General features: G+C 47.7%; 3 protein-coding genes across 5 annotated transcripts in view; 1 reads left to right on the forward strand and 2 right to left on the reverse strand.

The window, feature by feature from the left end:
* Nucleotides 1–12,177, forward strand: part of Tspear (thrombospondin type laminin G domain and EAR repeats) — a 200,887-nt gene that overhangs the window by 81,388 nt on the left and 107,322 nt on the right. The window lies entirely within an intron of this gene.
* Gm3238 (predicted gene 3238) lies at nt 3,138–3,830 on the reverse strand. Its single transcript, NM_001101630.1, has one exon. It carries the CDS (start codon nt 3,828–3,830, stop codon nt 3,138–3,140), a length of 693 nt encoding a protein of 230 aa, NP_001095100.1.
* On the reverse strand, nt 8,722–9,449 carry Gm7138 (predicted gene 7138). Its single transcript, XM_006514352.1, has one exon. It carries the CDS (start codon nt 9,447–9,449, stop codon nt 8,757–8,759), a length of 693 nt encoding a protein of 230 aa, XP_006514415.1. The 3' UTR covers nt 8,722–8,756.

Genomic DNA, 12,177 nt, shown 5'->3' on the forward strand with positions numbered 1-12,177 from the left:
TTCAGACAGAGGGGAAGGAAACTGAAGATGTTATATAAAAGTTCAAGGATACTCTGGAGGTGGAATGGTTTAATTGGGCAAGGGACAGTGAGGGCAGGGGGTGGGGGGCTCTCCAAAGCTAAGTATATATGAAGCTGAGTATATATGGTGTAAGGAAGCTTGCTAACAAGTTAATCATCACAACAAAGCATGCTGCTCAGTCTCGGAGCGTTTGTGATTCCTAAGTTTTGCTTCCTGATGCTTCCAGATGCATACGATGATCAGAAAAGACACAACGTGTGATCTCGATGGTTTGTAGTTTGTTAAGACTTGTTTTGTACCCTCTGATCTGGTCTATGCTAGGTAGAGAAAGTTTCACGTGCCAAAGGAAAAAATGTGTATGCGGCAGCTGTTGGAATATTCTGGAGATGTCTGTCAGACCTTGGAATGTCCTGGAGATGCCTGTCAAGTCCTGAAATGTTCTAGAGATGTATGTTAAGACCCAGAAAGTTTTGGAGATGTTGGTGAGATCTTGGAATATTCTGCAGATGTTAGTAAAGTCCTGGAATATTCTGGAGATTTCTGTCAGAACTTGGAATGTTCTGGAGATGGCTGGCAGGCCTTGAAATGTTCTGGGGATGTATGTTTAATTTCAGGATGTTCTAGAGATGTCTGTCAAGTCCTTTGATCTGCTGTTCCATTAGCTCAGACTTTTGTGGATTTTTGCTTGTACCACCCACTGTGAGGGCTACTGCTGCACAGCACAATAGCTTATTATCAGGTTCTATCACCCTTTCGATGGAAGGATGCTTGCTTTGTGAGATTGGACAACCACCACTGGGTGTCTATGGATTAATCGTCATATGTTTTCATGATGAGCTAAACTTTTGACCTTATGCAGTTACACGCTTGTCTCTTCTTTCTGCTTGTCTTGATTCTGTTTTGTCAGAAGTAAGCATAGCCACTCCAGTTGGTCTTCAAGTTCCATTTGTCTACAAAGCCACTTTTATCTCTTTTTTTGAGGCTCTCAGCCTGTGTGTTGTTCTGATGCTGTGAATTTCTTGAGGGTGGTCTGCTGTTGGTTCTTGTTTTTCTAAATCCCACTCAGCTGATCAGTATTTAACTGACAAATTAAGTGTGCTCACATTTAGAGTCATTGGTGAAGGTGAGGACTCATGCCTGTCTTCTGCTTTTCTTCTAGTTGTTCAGTGTTCTTTATTTCTTTCCTTCCTCTCTCTTTCCTCTGTGCAGTTAATGACTTATAGAATTGTTAATATTTTGTCTTAGTTGGGGTTATACTGCTGTGAACAGACACCATGACCAAGGCAAGTCTTATAAGGATAACATATATTTAGGCTGGATAACAGGTTTAGAGGTTCAGTCCATTATCATCAAAGTAGAAACATGGCAGCATCCAGGCAGGCATGGTGCAGGAGGAGCTGAGAGTTCTACATCTTCATCTGAAGGTTGCTAGTGGAAGACAGATGTCTAGGTAGCTAGGATGAGGGTCTTAAAGCCCACACCCAGAGTGACACACCAACTTCAACAAGGCCAGAGCCACCCCAACAAAGCCATGCTCACTCCAACAAGGCCACACCTCCTTATAGTGCCACTCCTTGGGCCAAGCATATACACACCCTTACATATTTGATTCATTCCAATTTCTCTCTGGTATTCTAGTATTCTGACACTCAATTCCAATGGTTGTAGCCTTTCTGCTATTTCTGCATAATAAGACCCTCTTCATTCCTTCTTGTAAGGTTGGAACCATAGCTATCTATGAATTCATTTTTGTTTATTGGGGAAAGTCTTTGTTTCTTCTTGGATTCTGAAGTCTTGCTGGGCTTAGTACTCTTGGCTGGAGGTTATTTTTCTCTAGGACTTCAGTACACTGTTCCCCACACACTGGGCTGCAGAGCTCTGCTCAGGGGTCTGCAGTTGATCTGGGCAGATGGATTGCTATCAAGTGTGACTTGATGCTTCTCCCCTTTGCAGACGATATGCAGTATGGAGGGCTTGGTTGTGTTCAATTAAGGTTCTTTAGACCTTGGACCCTTCCCTGGGTGGCCCTGTCTGTCCTAAAGAATTCTCTAGAATACCAATGTATAGATTTTCTATGCTCTGAAATTTTCTCTCATCCCACTCACAGGTACAAGTAGTGCTGACACAAATGATTGACAGTGTCCCAAATGTCTCCCTTACTCTTTCTAACTTCCCCCCTTTATTTTTGTCTCAAGGTGATATTTTAAAAGACTTGTCTGACAGAACTGGTAGATGCAAAAGCTGTCATTATTCTTTACCGCTACTGGGAGGTTGTCACCTGAGAAGGGACCTTTGCTTTCTAGAAATGGGATGCTGTGACCCTGAGCTGTAGGCTGTGGCTGGAGCAGGCAATTTCCCTTCAGAAGAGGTGCCTGTGGTTGCTAGGATGTTCCCTAGGCTGTGCAATTTACAGAGGGCTGATGTCAGCCTGTGGGTGTGGTCAAGGAATCTCAAGGCACTACTCCTACCTTGTTGGTGACAGGGACTGGGTCAGGACATAGGTGAAGTGGCAGGATCTGACCACCAGCTGCCCACAGTCCTGAATTCCTGTGAAGCTACAACCCTGAGTTTCTCCCAGGGTGTCAGGACAAGGGCATGCCCTACCCTCCTCTCCAAGATATGCCTCTTTCTCACAATGAAACACTTTCCAAGGATTTATCAGAGTCACTCCATGAGCCCCAAGACAGGAAAGTCCTGGCCCAGACCCAGAGGAAGTAGACCCGGATCCCAGTATCAGAGCATGGAACAAGGGGACAGAAGCTGTGGGTCTGTGTAAAGACTCCAAGCCTCACAGCTGAAGATACAGAGATAGTGGAAGAGGATGAAAGTCACTATGGAGACAAAATCGATCAGAAGAAGTTTTATTAATGTGCATTAGTCGAGAGTAGTACAGCTGACCACAGATGCAGGGTCATCCAGTCAGGGAGGGAAGAGGAAGCCAGCTCTCCTGTGACCTGGTGAGGAGGAACCTGCTGGGCCTTCTAAGGGGTCAAGCTACACTCATGTTTCTCTTCAGACTGTACACATCTTTCTTCTGAGCTGTGCCTCCATCAGTAGCAACCACAGGCTGATGGAGGTATGGTTCTGTGCCCTGCTGCCTTAGTGGGGCCTGGCCCTCAGCAGTTGGACTTCTGTCCACAGCAGGCCTGTCTGCAGCAGGCAGGGCGGCACAGCAGGGACACACTAGAGGTTGGGCCACAGCCACTGGGCTGGCAGGAGGAGGCACAGCAGGAGGAGGTGGGCACACAGCAGGCAGGTCTGCACACTGGGCGACACAGCAGGGATAGGCTAGAGCAGGGCTTGCAGCACACAGGAGCACAGCAGGAGGGCTGGCAGCAGGAGGGGGAACCAGAGCAGATGGGTGTGCAGCACACAGGCTTGCAGCAGAGAGGCACACAGCAGGGGGATTGACAGCATGAGGATTGGCAGCTAGACTGCTGGCAGCATGGTCCAGAGCAGATGGGTGTGCAGCAGACAGGCTTGCAGCAAAGGGTCACACAGCAGGATGGCTGGCAGGGGGAGCAGGTGCAGCAAGCTGGCTGGCAGCTAGACTGCTGGCAGCATGAGGGTGTGCAGCAGGAAGATTGGCAGCAGGGGCTGGACACACAGCTCACTGGGGTGCAGATGAGCGTCAGGCAGGGGGCTGGGGCACAGCAGCTGGTCTGGCAGCAGCTTGGCTGGCAGCAGCTGGTCTGGCAGCAGCTGGGGGCACAGCAGCAGGGCTCACAGCAGCTCTCTGGGCAGTCATCCACCTGCCAAGAGGAGTTGGTGAGAGCATCAGAGCAGACAGACATGGTGGAGGCGGCCATGGCAGGAATGGCAGGGAGTTGGGAGTGTTGTGTGTTGAGTGACTGTGTGAGTGTTGAGTGAGTGTGTGTGTTTGAGGTGCTCTGGGCTCTGGGCTTTTATCCTTCAGGCATGTTTTGCCTCAGAAGACTCTGTACACTTTCATTTCCTTGTTATTCAGTCTGGAGGATGCTCTGCAGGGCTCAGTCATTAACTCCTGTTGGGCTGGTTGCTCCAGCAATAAACACATATGGAGGGAAAGCACAGACTTCCTGGGCTGACCCTGTGCCCCCTGCCTTGTGATGCCTGCCAGGGTACCTGGTGATGATGCTGAGTGCTTAGACTATTGTGTCCTCCAGCCCTGTCGTCCTTCAAGGGTGGTCCAGCCTGCCTGAGGCTAGGAGAGAGGTGATGGCCCCATCACAGGCTTATCTGTCCTGCATCCGGAACCAGCTCTGTGGCAAGAGCATCCCACTCATAGCTTCTGCTCTCAGGTATCCTTGGTACTGTCAGAAGCCTTGGTTCAGTGGTTCAGCCCAGACAGCAATAGACAGAGGTGCCTTCACAGTAACAAGGGAGCAGAGATCAGCATTTGCTGCACTGAGTAGGGCTTCTGTGCCACACAGTGTGGGCTTTCTGCCTCATATACATGCTGCAGTTTCTCACACAACCTCTGTCCCATTGACTTCTCCACACAAGTTCACGTGTGACCAGTGTCTTCAGCATCCGGGCCCAGAAGTGTGCTATAGAATTGTGATAGCTACAGCTCAAGACCCCTCTGGACCTCTGCCAGTGACCTGTGGAGTTGTGTCCTGTTTGGCACACCACTGGAGCCATTGAACATCACACCTCCATATTTATCCAGTCATGGCTGTGTTAGGAGTTCATTCTTTATGGCTAAATAATGTTCTCTTATGTGGCTGTGCCACATTTCAGCTCTGTGAGTTGATGGGGACTCGGTCTGCTTTCACCTCTGTACTACAGTGAGCAGCTCTGCTAAAAATATTCTTACAGTCTCATTTGAACATGTCACCAACTCCTTGGCAGAGATAGGTGGGCAGAGAGAAGTATTTAACCTTGTGAGTCTGTGTATAGCCTTGGCCAGACTACAGGGCTATTACTATCCCTTGGACCTGGCATGGGCCTCCAAGTACTCTGTCATTCAGTGTGTGTGTGTGTTTATGTGTGTGTACACGTGCACGTGTGTAAAGTGTATATGTGCATATGTGTATAAGTCTGTATGTATGTGTATATAAGTATGTTTGTAAATTAATGTGTGTGTAACTGTATGTGTATATGTTCATGTAGCAGTTAGAGGACAATTCTTTGGAGTCAATTTCTCCTGCCATTTGTTAGGATCTGGGACTCAAACTCAGTCTGCCAGACCCTCAGCTAAGCACCTCTACACACTCAGCAATCCCATGGGCCGGAGCATATTGTTTTGACACATCTATACTCACTGAAGATCTATTTACAATAGGTAGGAAATGGACTCATTAAAGTCCACCAACTAATAGATAATAAAGTGTATTTACACACAGTGGAATTTTACTCAGTCATAAAGAAGTGGGACATGAAACCTGAAAGAAACTAAAGGAACTGGACAAACATCATATTGAGTGAGTCCACACAGGCTCAGAAAGACAAATGCTCATATACGAATTGTCTCATATATGAACTATAACTTCCTTTGTTTACATGTGTGCCCTTCCGTTGGACTGAGTGTACATGAAGGAGCTTGGGAAACTTGGAAGGGGATGTGAGGTGGAGAGTCATTCAGGCAGAGATGAGGGGAAGCTGGACATGTTATAAAAATGTAGAAGGATAATCCAGAGGTGGGATGGTTTAAGTGGACAAAGAGTGGTGGGGGAAGGAGATGGGGGCTCACTAAACCCAAGTGTATACGAGGTGGAGTAAGGAAGCTTGCTACTCTGTGAATCATCAACATAAAACGTGCTGCTCAGTCTCCAAGCACTTTGTAATTCCTAAGTTTCACTTGTGGATGCTTTCAGATGCACACAATGATCAGAAAAGACACAGGGTGTGATTTCGATAGTTTCTAGTTTGTTAAGGCTTCTTTTGTACCCTCTGATCTGGACGATGCTAGGTAGAGAGAGTTCCATGTTCCGATGGAAAGAATGTGTATGCTGTGGCTGATGGAATGTGCTGGAGATGTCTGCCAAGTCCTGGATTGTTCTGGAGATGTCTGTCAAGTCCTGGAATATTCTGGAGATGTCTGTCAAATCCCTTCCTCTGCTGTTCTATTTACTCAGGCTTTTGTAGATTTTTGCCTTCACCCATCACTGCCAGAGTGCCTGCTGCACAGCACAGTAGCTTATTATCAGGTTCTATCACACTTTTGGTTAAAGGATGCTTGCTTCGTGAGGTGTACAACCACCACTGGGTGGCTATAGGATAGTAGTCATGTACCTTCGTGATGCACTTACCCCTAGGTCATTTTATAGTTACAGGTTTGTCTCTTCTTTCTGCTTGTCTTAATTCTTTTGATGTAAGTGTAAGCACCCATACCTGTCTTCAAGTTCCATCTCACAAAGCCACTATTATTCCCTTCTTTTAGGCTCTCAGCCTGGGCAGAGTTCAGGTGCTGTGAATTTCTTGAGGGTGGAATGCCATTGGCTCTTGGGTTTGTTTTTTTTTAAATCCCATTCAGCTGATCTGTCTTTTAGTTGACAAATTAAGACTGATCACATTCAGAGTCATTGATGAAGGTATGGACTCATGTCTGTCCTCTTCCTGCTTTTCTTCTAGATATTCTGTGCTCTTTGGTTTTTTTTCCTTCCTTTCTCCTTCCTCTGTGCAGTTAATGGCTTATAGAATTGTTAATATTTTGTCTTAGTTAGGGTTTTTCTGCTGTGAAAAGACCAAGGAAATGCTTATAAGAACAACATTTAATTTGGGCTGGCTTACAGATTCAGAGGTTCAGTTCATTTTTCTGAAGGTGGCAACATGGCAGCATCCAGGTAGGCATGGTGGAGGAGGAGCTGAGAGTTCTACATCTTCATCTGAAGGCTGCTAGCAGAAGACAGGCTTCCAGGCAGCTAGGATGAGGGTCTTAAAAGTCATGCCCACAGTGACACACCTACTTCAACAAGGCCATGCCCACTCCAACAAATCCATAGCTATTTCAAACAGGCCACATCTATGCCAGTAAGACCATACCTCTTAATAGTGCCAGTCCTTGGGCCAAGCATTTACAAACCATCACAGATTTGATTCATTTCTATTTCTCTCTGGTATTCTGGTATTCTCATACTCTCCTATGCTAACCCCAATGGTCACTGCCTTTATGTTGTTTCTGGGCAATAAGACCCCCTTCATCCCTTTTGGTAAGGTTGGTATCATGGCCATGAATTTATTTCTGTTTATTGGGGAAGGTCTTTGTTTCTTCTTGGATTCTGAAGCCTTGCAGGGCTAGGTACTTTTGGCTGGCAGTTATTTTCTTCCAGGGCTTCAGTGCACCATTCGACACGCACTGGGCTGCAGAGTTCTGGGCAGGAGTCTGCAGCTGATATAGTGGAGTTGCCATCAAATGGGACTTGATTTGTCTCTCTTTTGCAGACGATGTGCGGTCGTGAGGGCTTTGTTGTTTCCATTTCAGGTTCTTGAGATGTTGGATATTATCTATCTTTGCTAAGGAAGTTTCTGGAATATCACTGTATAGATTTGCTGTGTTCTGAGCTTTACTATCTCCCCCATCAGGGATGCGTGTGGTGTGGACACTGGTGATTAACTGTGTCCCAAAGAGCTCTTATGCTCTTTCCAATTTTTCCCCTTTATTTTTGTCTGAAGGTGGCATTTTGAAAGAGCTGTCTTCAAGGCCTGACACACTTAATTCTATTTGATGCAATCTGCTCACCGGGTTCTCTGCTGAATTCCTTATCCGGGTTGGACCTTTCCTCCTTCTCTGGATTTTTGATCAGAACTGGAAAGTTTACAGGTGGGGGAGGGTCAGGCTCATTCCCCAGTGTGGACAGCCATGTGCATTCAAACAAAGCAGATGAGAAGGAGACAACTGGCCTAGAAGACTCCAACAGGGCTGGTAGGTGTGAAAGCTGTCATTATTCTTTACCACTGCTGGGAGGTTGTCACCTGAAGTGGGACCTTGTGCTCTCTAGAAATGGGATGCTGTGACCCTGACCTGTGGGCTATGGCTGGAGCAGGCGATTTCCCTTCAGGTGAAGTGCCTGCAGTTGCTAGAATGTTCCTAGGCTGTGCACCTTACAGTGTGCTCTGGTGAGTCTGTGGGCGTGGTAAATGAATCTCAAGGATCCACACCTACCTTGTTGGTGACAAGGACTGGGACAGCACTCAGATGAGGTGGCAGGATCTGCACACCAGCTGTCCTCAGTCCTGAATTCCTGTGAAGCTACAACCCTGAGTTTCTCCCAGGGTTTCAGGACAAGGGCTCGCCCTACCCTCCTCTCCAAGATATTCCTCTTTCTCAAAATGAAAGCCTTTCAGAGGATTTATCAGAGTCACTCTGTGAGACCCAAGACAGGAAAGTCCTGGCCCAGACCCAGAGGAGGTAGAACCCGGATCCCAGTATCAGAGCATGGAACAAGGGGACAGAAGCTGTGGATCTGTGTAAAGACTCCAAGCCTCACAACTGAAGATACAGAGATAGTGGAAGAAGATGACAGTCACTATGGAGACATAATCGATCAGAAGAAGTTTTATTAATGTGCATTAGTCGAGAGTAGTACAGCTGACCACAGATGCAGGGTCATCCAGACAGGGAGGGAAGAGGAAGCCAGCTCTCCTGTGACCTGGTGAGGAGGAACCTGCTGGGCCTTCTAAGGGGTCGAGCTACACTCAGGTTTCTCGTCAGACTGTACACATCTTTCTTCTGAGCTGTGCCTCCATGAGTAGCAACCACAGGCTGGTGGAGGCGTGGTTCTGTGCCCTGCTGCCTTAGTGTGTCCTGGCCCTCAGCAGCTGGACTTCTGTCCACAGCAGGCCTGTCTGCAGCAGGCAGGGCGGCACAGCAGGGACACACTAGAGGTTGGGCCACAGCAGCTGGGCTGGCAGGAGGAGGCACAGCAGGAGGAGGTGGGCACACAGCAGGCAGGTCTGCACACTGGGCGACACAGCAGGGACAGGCTGGAGCAGGGCTTGCAGCACACAGGAGCAAAGCAGGAGGGCTGGCAGCAGGAGGAGGAGCCAGAGCAGATGGGTGTGCAGCACACAGGCTTGCAGCAGAGAGGCACACAGCAGGGGGATTGACAGCATGAGGACTGGCAGCTAGACTGCTGGCAGCATGGTCCAGAGCAGATGGGTGTGCAGCAGACAGGCTTGCAGCAAAGGGTCACACAGCAGGATGGCTGGCAGGGGGAGCAGGTGCAGCAAGCTGGCTGGCAGCTAGACTGCTGGCAGCATGAGGGTGTGCAGCAGGAAGATTGGCAGCAGGGGCTGGACACACAGCTCACTGGGGTGCAGATGAGCGTCAGGCAGGGGGCTGGGGCACAGCAGCTGGTCTGGCAGCAGCTTGGCTGGCAGCAGCTGGTCTGGCAGCAGCTGGGGGCACAGCAGCAAGGCTCACAGCAGCTCTCTGGGCAGTCATCCACCTGCCAGGAGGAGTTGGTGAGAGCATCAGAGCAGACAGACATGGTGGAGGCGGCCATGGCAGGAATGGCAGGGAGTTGGGAGTGTGTGTGTTGAGTGACTGTGTGAGTGTTGAGTGAGTGTGTGTGTTTGAGGTGCTCTGGGCTCTGGGCTTTTATCCTCCAGGCATGTTTTGCTGCAGGAGACTCAGCTCACTTTCATTTCCTTGTTATTCAGTCTGGAGGATGCTCTGCAGGGCTCAGTCATTAACTCCTGTTGGGCTGGTTGCTCCAGCAATAAACACATATGGAGGGAAAGCACAGACTTCCTGGGCTGACCCTGTGCCTCCTGCCTTGTGATGCCTGCCAGGGTACCTGGTGATGATGCTGAGTGCTTAGACTATTGTGTCCTCCAGCCCTGTCATCCTTCAAGGGGTGGTCCAGCCTGCCTGAGGCTAGGAGAGAGGTGATGGCCCCATCACAGGCTTATCTGTCCTGCATCCGGAACCAGCTCTGTGGCAAGAGCATCCCACTCATAGCTTCTGCTCTCAGGTATCCTTGGTACTGTCAGAAGCCTTGGTTCAGTGGTTCAGCCCAGACAGCAATAGACAGAGGTGCCTTCACAGTAACAAGGGAGCAGAAATCAGCATTTGCTGCACTGAGTAGGGCTTCTGTGCCACACAGTGTGGGCTTTCTGCCTCATATACATGCTGCAGTTTCTCACACAACCTCTGTCCCATTGACTTCTCCACACAAGTTCACGTGTGACCAGTGTCTTCAGCATCCGGGCCCAGAAGTGTGCTATGGAATTGTGATAGCCACAGCTCATGACCCCTCTGGACCTCTGCCAGTGACCTGTGGAGTCGTATCCTGTTTGGCCCAGCGATTGAGCCATTGAACATCACACCTCCATATTTATCCAGTCATGGCTGTGTTAGGAGTTCATTCTTTACGGCTAAATAATATTCTCTTATGTGGGTGTGCCACATTTCAGCTCTGTGAGTTGATGGGGACTCGGTCTGCTTTCACCTCTGTACTACAGTGAGCAGCTCTGCTAAAAATATTCTTACAGTCTCATTTGAACATGTCACCAACTCCTTGGCAGAGATAGGTGGGCAGAGAAAAGTGTTTAACCTTGTGAGTCTGTGTAAAGCCTTGGCCAGTCTACAGGGCTATTACTATGCCTTGGACCTGGCATGGGCCTCCAAGTACTCTCTCATTCATGTGTGTTTTTTTTGTGTGTGTGTGTTTGTTTATGTGTGTGTACACGTGCACATGTGTAAAGTGTATATGTGCATATGTGTATAAGTCTGTTTGTATGTGTATGTGTATATGTGTGTAAATTAATGTGTGTGTAACTGTATGTGTATATGTTCATGTAGCGGTTAGAGGACAATTCTTTGGAGTCAATTCTCTCCTGCCATTTGTTAGGATCTGGGACTCAAACTCAGTCTGCCAGACCCTCACCTAAGCACCTCTACACACTGAGCAATCCCATGGGCTGGAGCATATTGTTTTGACCCATCTATACTCACTGAAGATCTATTCACAGTAGGTAGGAAATGGACTCATTAAAGTCCACCAACTAATAGATAATAAAGTGTACTTATACACGGTGGAATTTTACTCAGTCATAAAGAAGTGGGACATGAAACCTGAAAGAAACTAAAGGAACTGGAAAAACATCATATTGAGTGAGTCCACACAGGCTCAGAAAGACAAATGCTCATATATGAATTGTCTCTCATATATGAACTATAACTTCTTATGTTTACATGTGTGCCCTTCCGTGGTACTGAGTGTGCATGAAGGAGCTTGGGAAACTAGGAAGAGGATTTAAGTTGGAGAGGCATTCAGGCAGAGGTGAGGGGAAGCTGGACATCTTATAAAAAGGTAGAAGGGTAATCCAGAGGTGGGATGGTTTAAGTGGACAAACAGCGGTGGGGGAAGGAGATGGGGACTCACTAAAGCCAAGTGTATATGAAGGTGGAGTAAGGAAGCTTGCTACTCTGTGAATCATCAACATAAAACGTGCTGCTCAGTCTCCAAGCACTTTGTAATTCCTAAGTTTCACTTGTGGATGCTTTCAGATGCACACAATGATCAGAAAAGACACAGGGTGTGATTTTGGTAGTTTCTAGTTTGTTAAGGCTTCTTTTGTACTCTCTGATCTGGACAATGCTAGGTAGAGAGAGTTCCATGTTCCGATGGAAAGAATGTGTATGCTGTGGCTCATGGAATGTGCTGGAGATGTCTGTCAAGTCCTGGAATATTCTGGAGATGTCTGTCAAATCCCTTCCTCTGCTGTTCTATTTACTCAGGCTTTTGTAGATTTTTGCCTTCACCCATCACTGCCAGAGTGCCTGCTGCACAGCACAGTAGCTTATTATCAGGTTCTATCACACTTTTGGTTGAAGGATGCTTGCTTTGTGGGGTTGGACAACCTTCACTGGGTGGCTATAGGGTAGTAGTCATGTACCTTCGTGATGCACTTACCCCTAGGTCAATTTATAGTTTCAGGTTTGTCTCTTCTTTCTGCTTGTCTTAATTCTTTTGATGTAAGTGTAAGCACCCCTACCTGTCTCAAGTTCCATCTCACAAAGCCACTTTTATCCTCTTCTTTTAGACTCTCAGCCTGGGCAGAGTTCAGGTGCTGTGAACTTCTTGAGGGTGGAATGCCATTCACTCTTTTTTTTTAAAAATCCCATTCAGCTGATCTGTCTTTTAGTTGACAAATTAAGACTGATCACATTCAGAGTCATTGATGAAGGTGCGGATTCATGCCTGTCCTCTTCCTGCTTTTCTTCTA

Source organism: Mus musculus, chromosome 10 (genome assembly GCF_000001635.26).
Source record: "Mus musculus strain C57BL/6J chromosome 10, GRCm38.p6 C57BL/6J".
Taxonomy (NCBI): Eukaryota; Metazoa; Chordata; class Mammalia; order Rodentia; family Muridae; genus Mus; species Mus musculus.

Coding starts and splice junctions, on each gene's coding strand:
- Gm3238 (NM_001101630.1), bottom strand. CDS start 3,830: ATGGCCGCCTCCACCATGTCTGTCTGCTCTGATGCTCTCACCAACTCC.
- Gm7138 (XM_006514352.1), bottom strand. CDS start 9,449: ATGGCCGCCTCCACCATGTCTGTCTGCTCTGATGCTCTCACCAACTCC.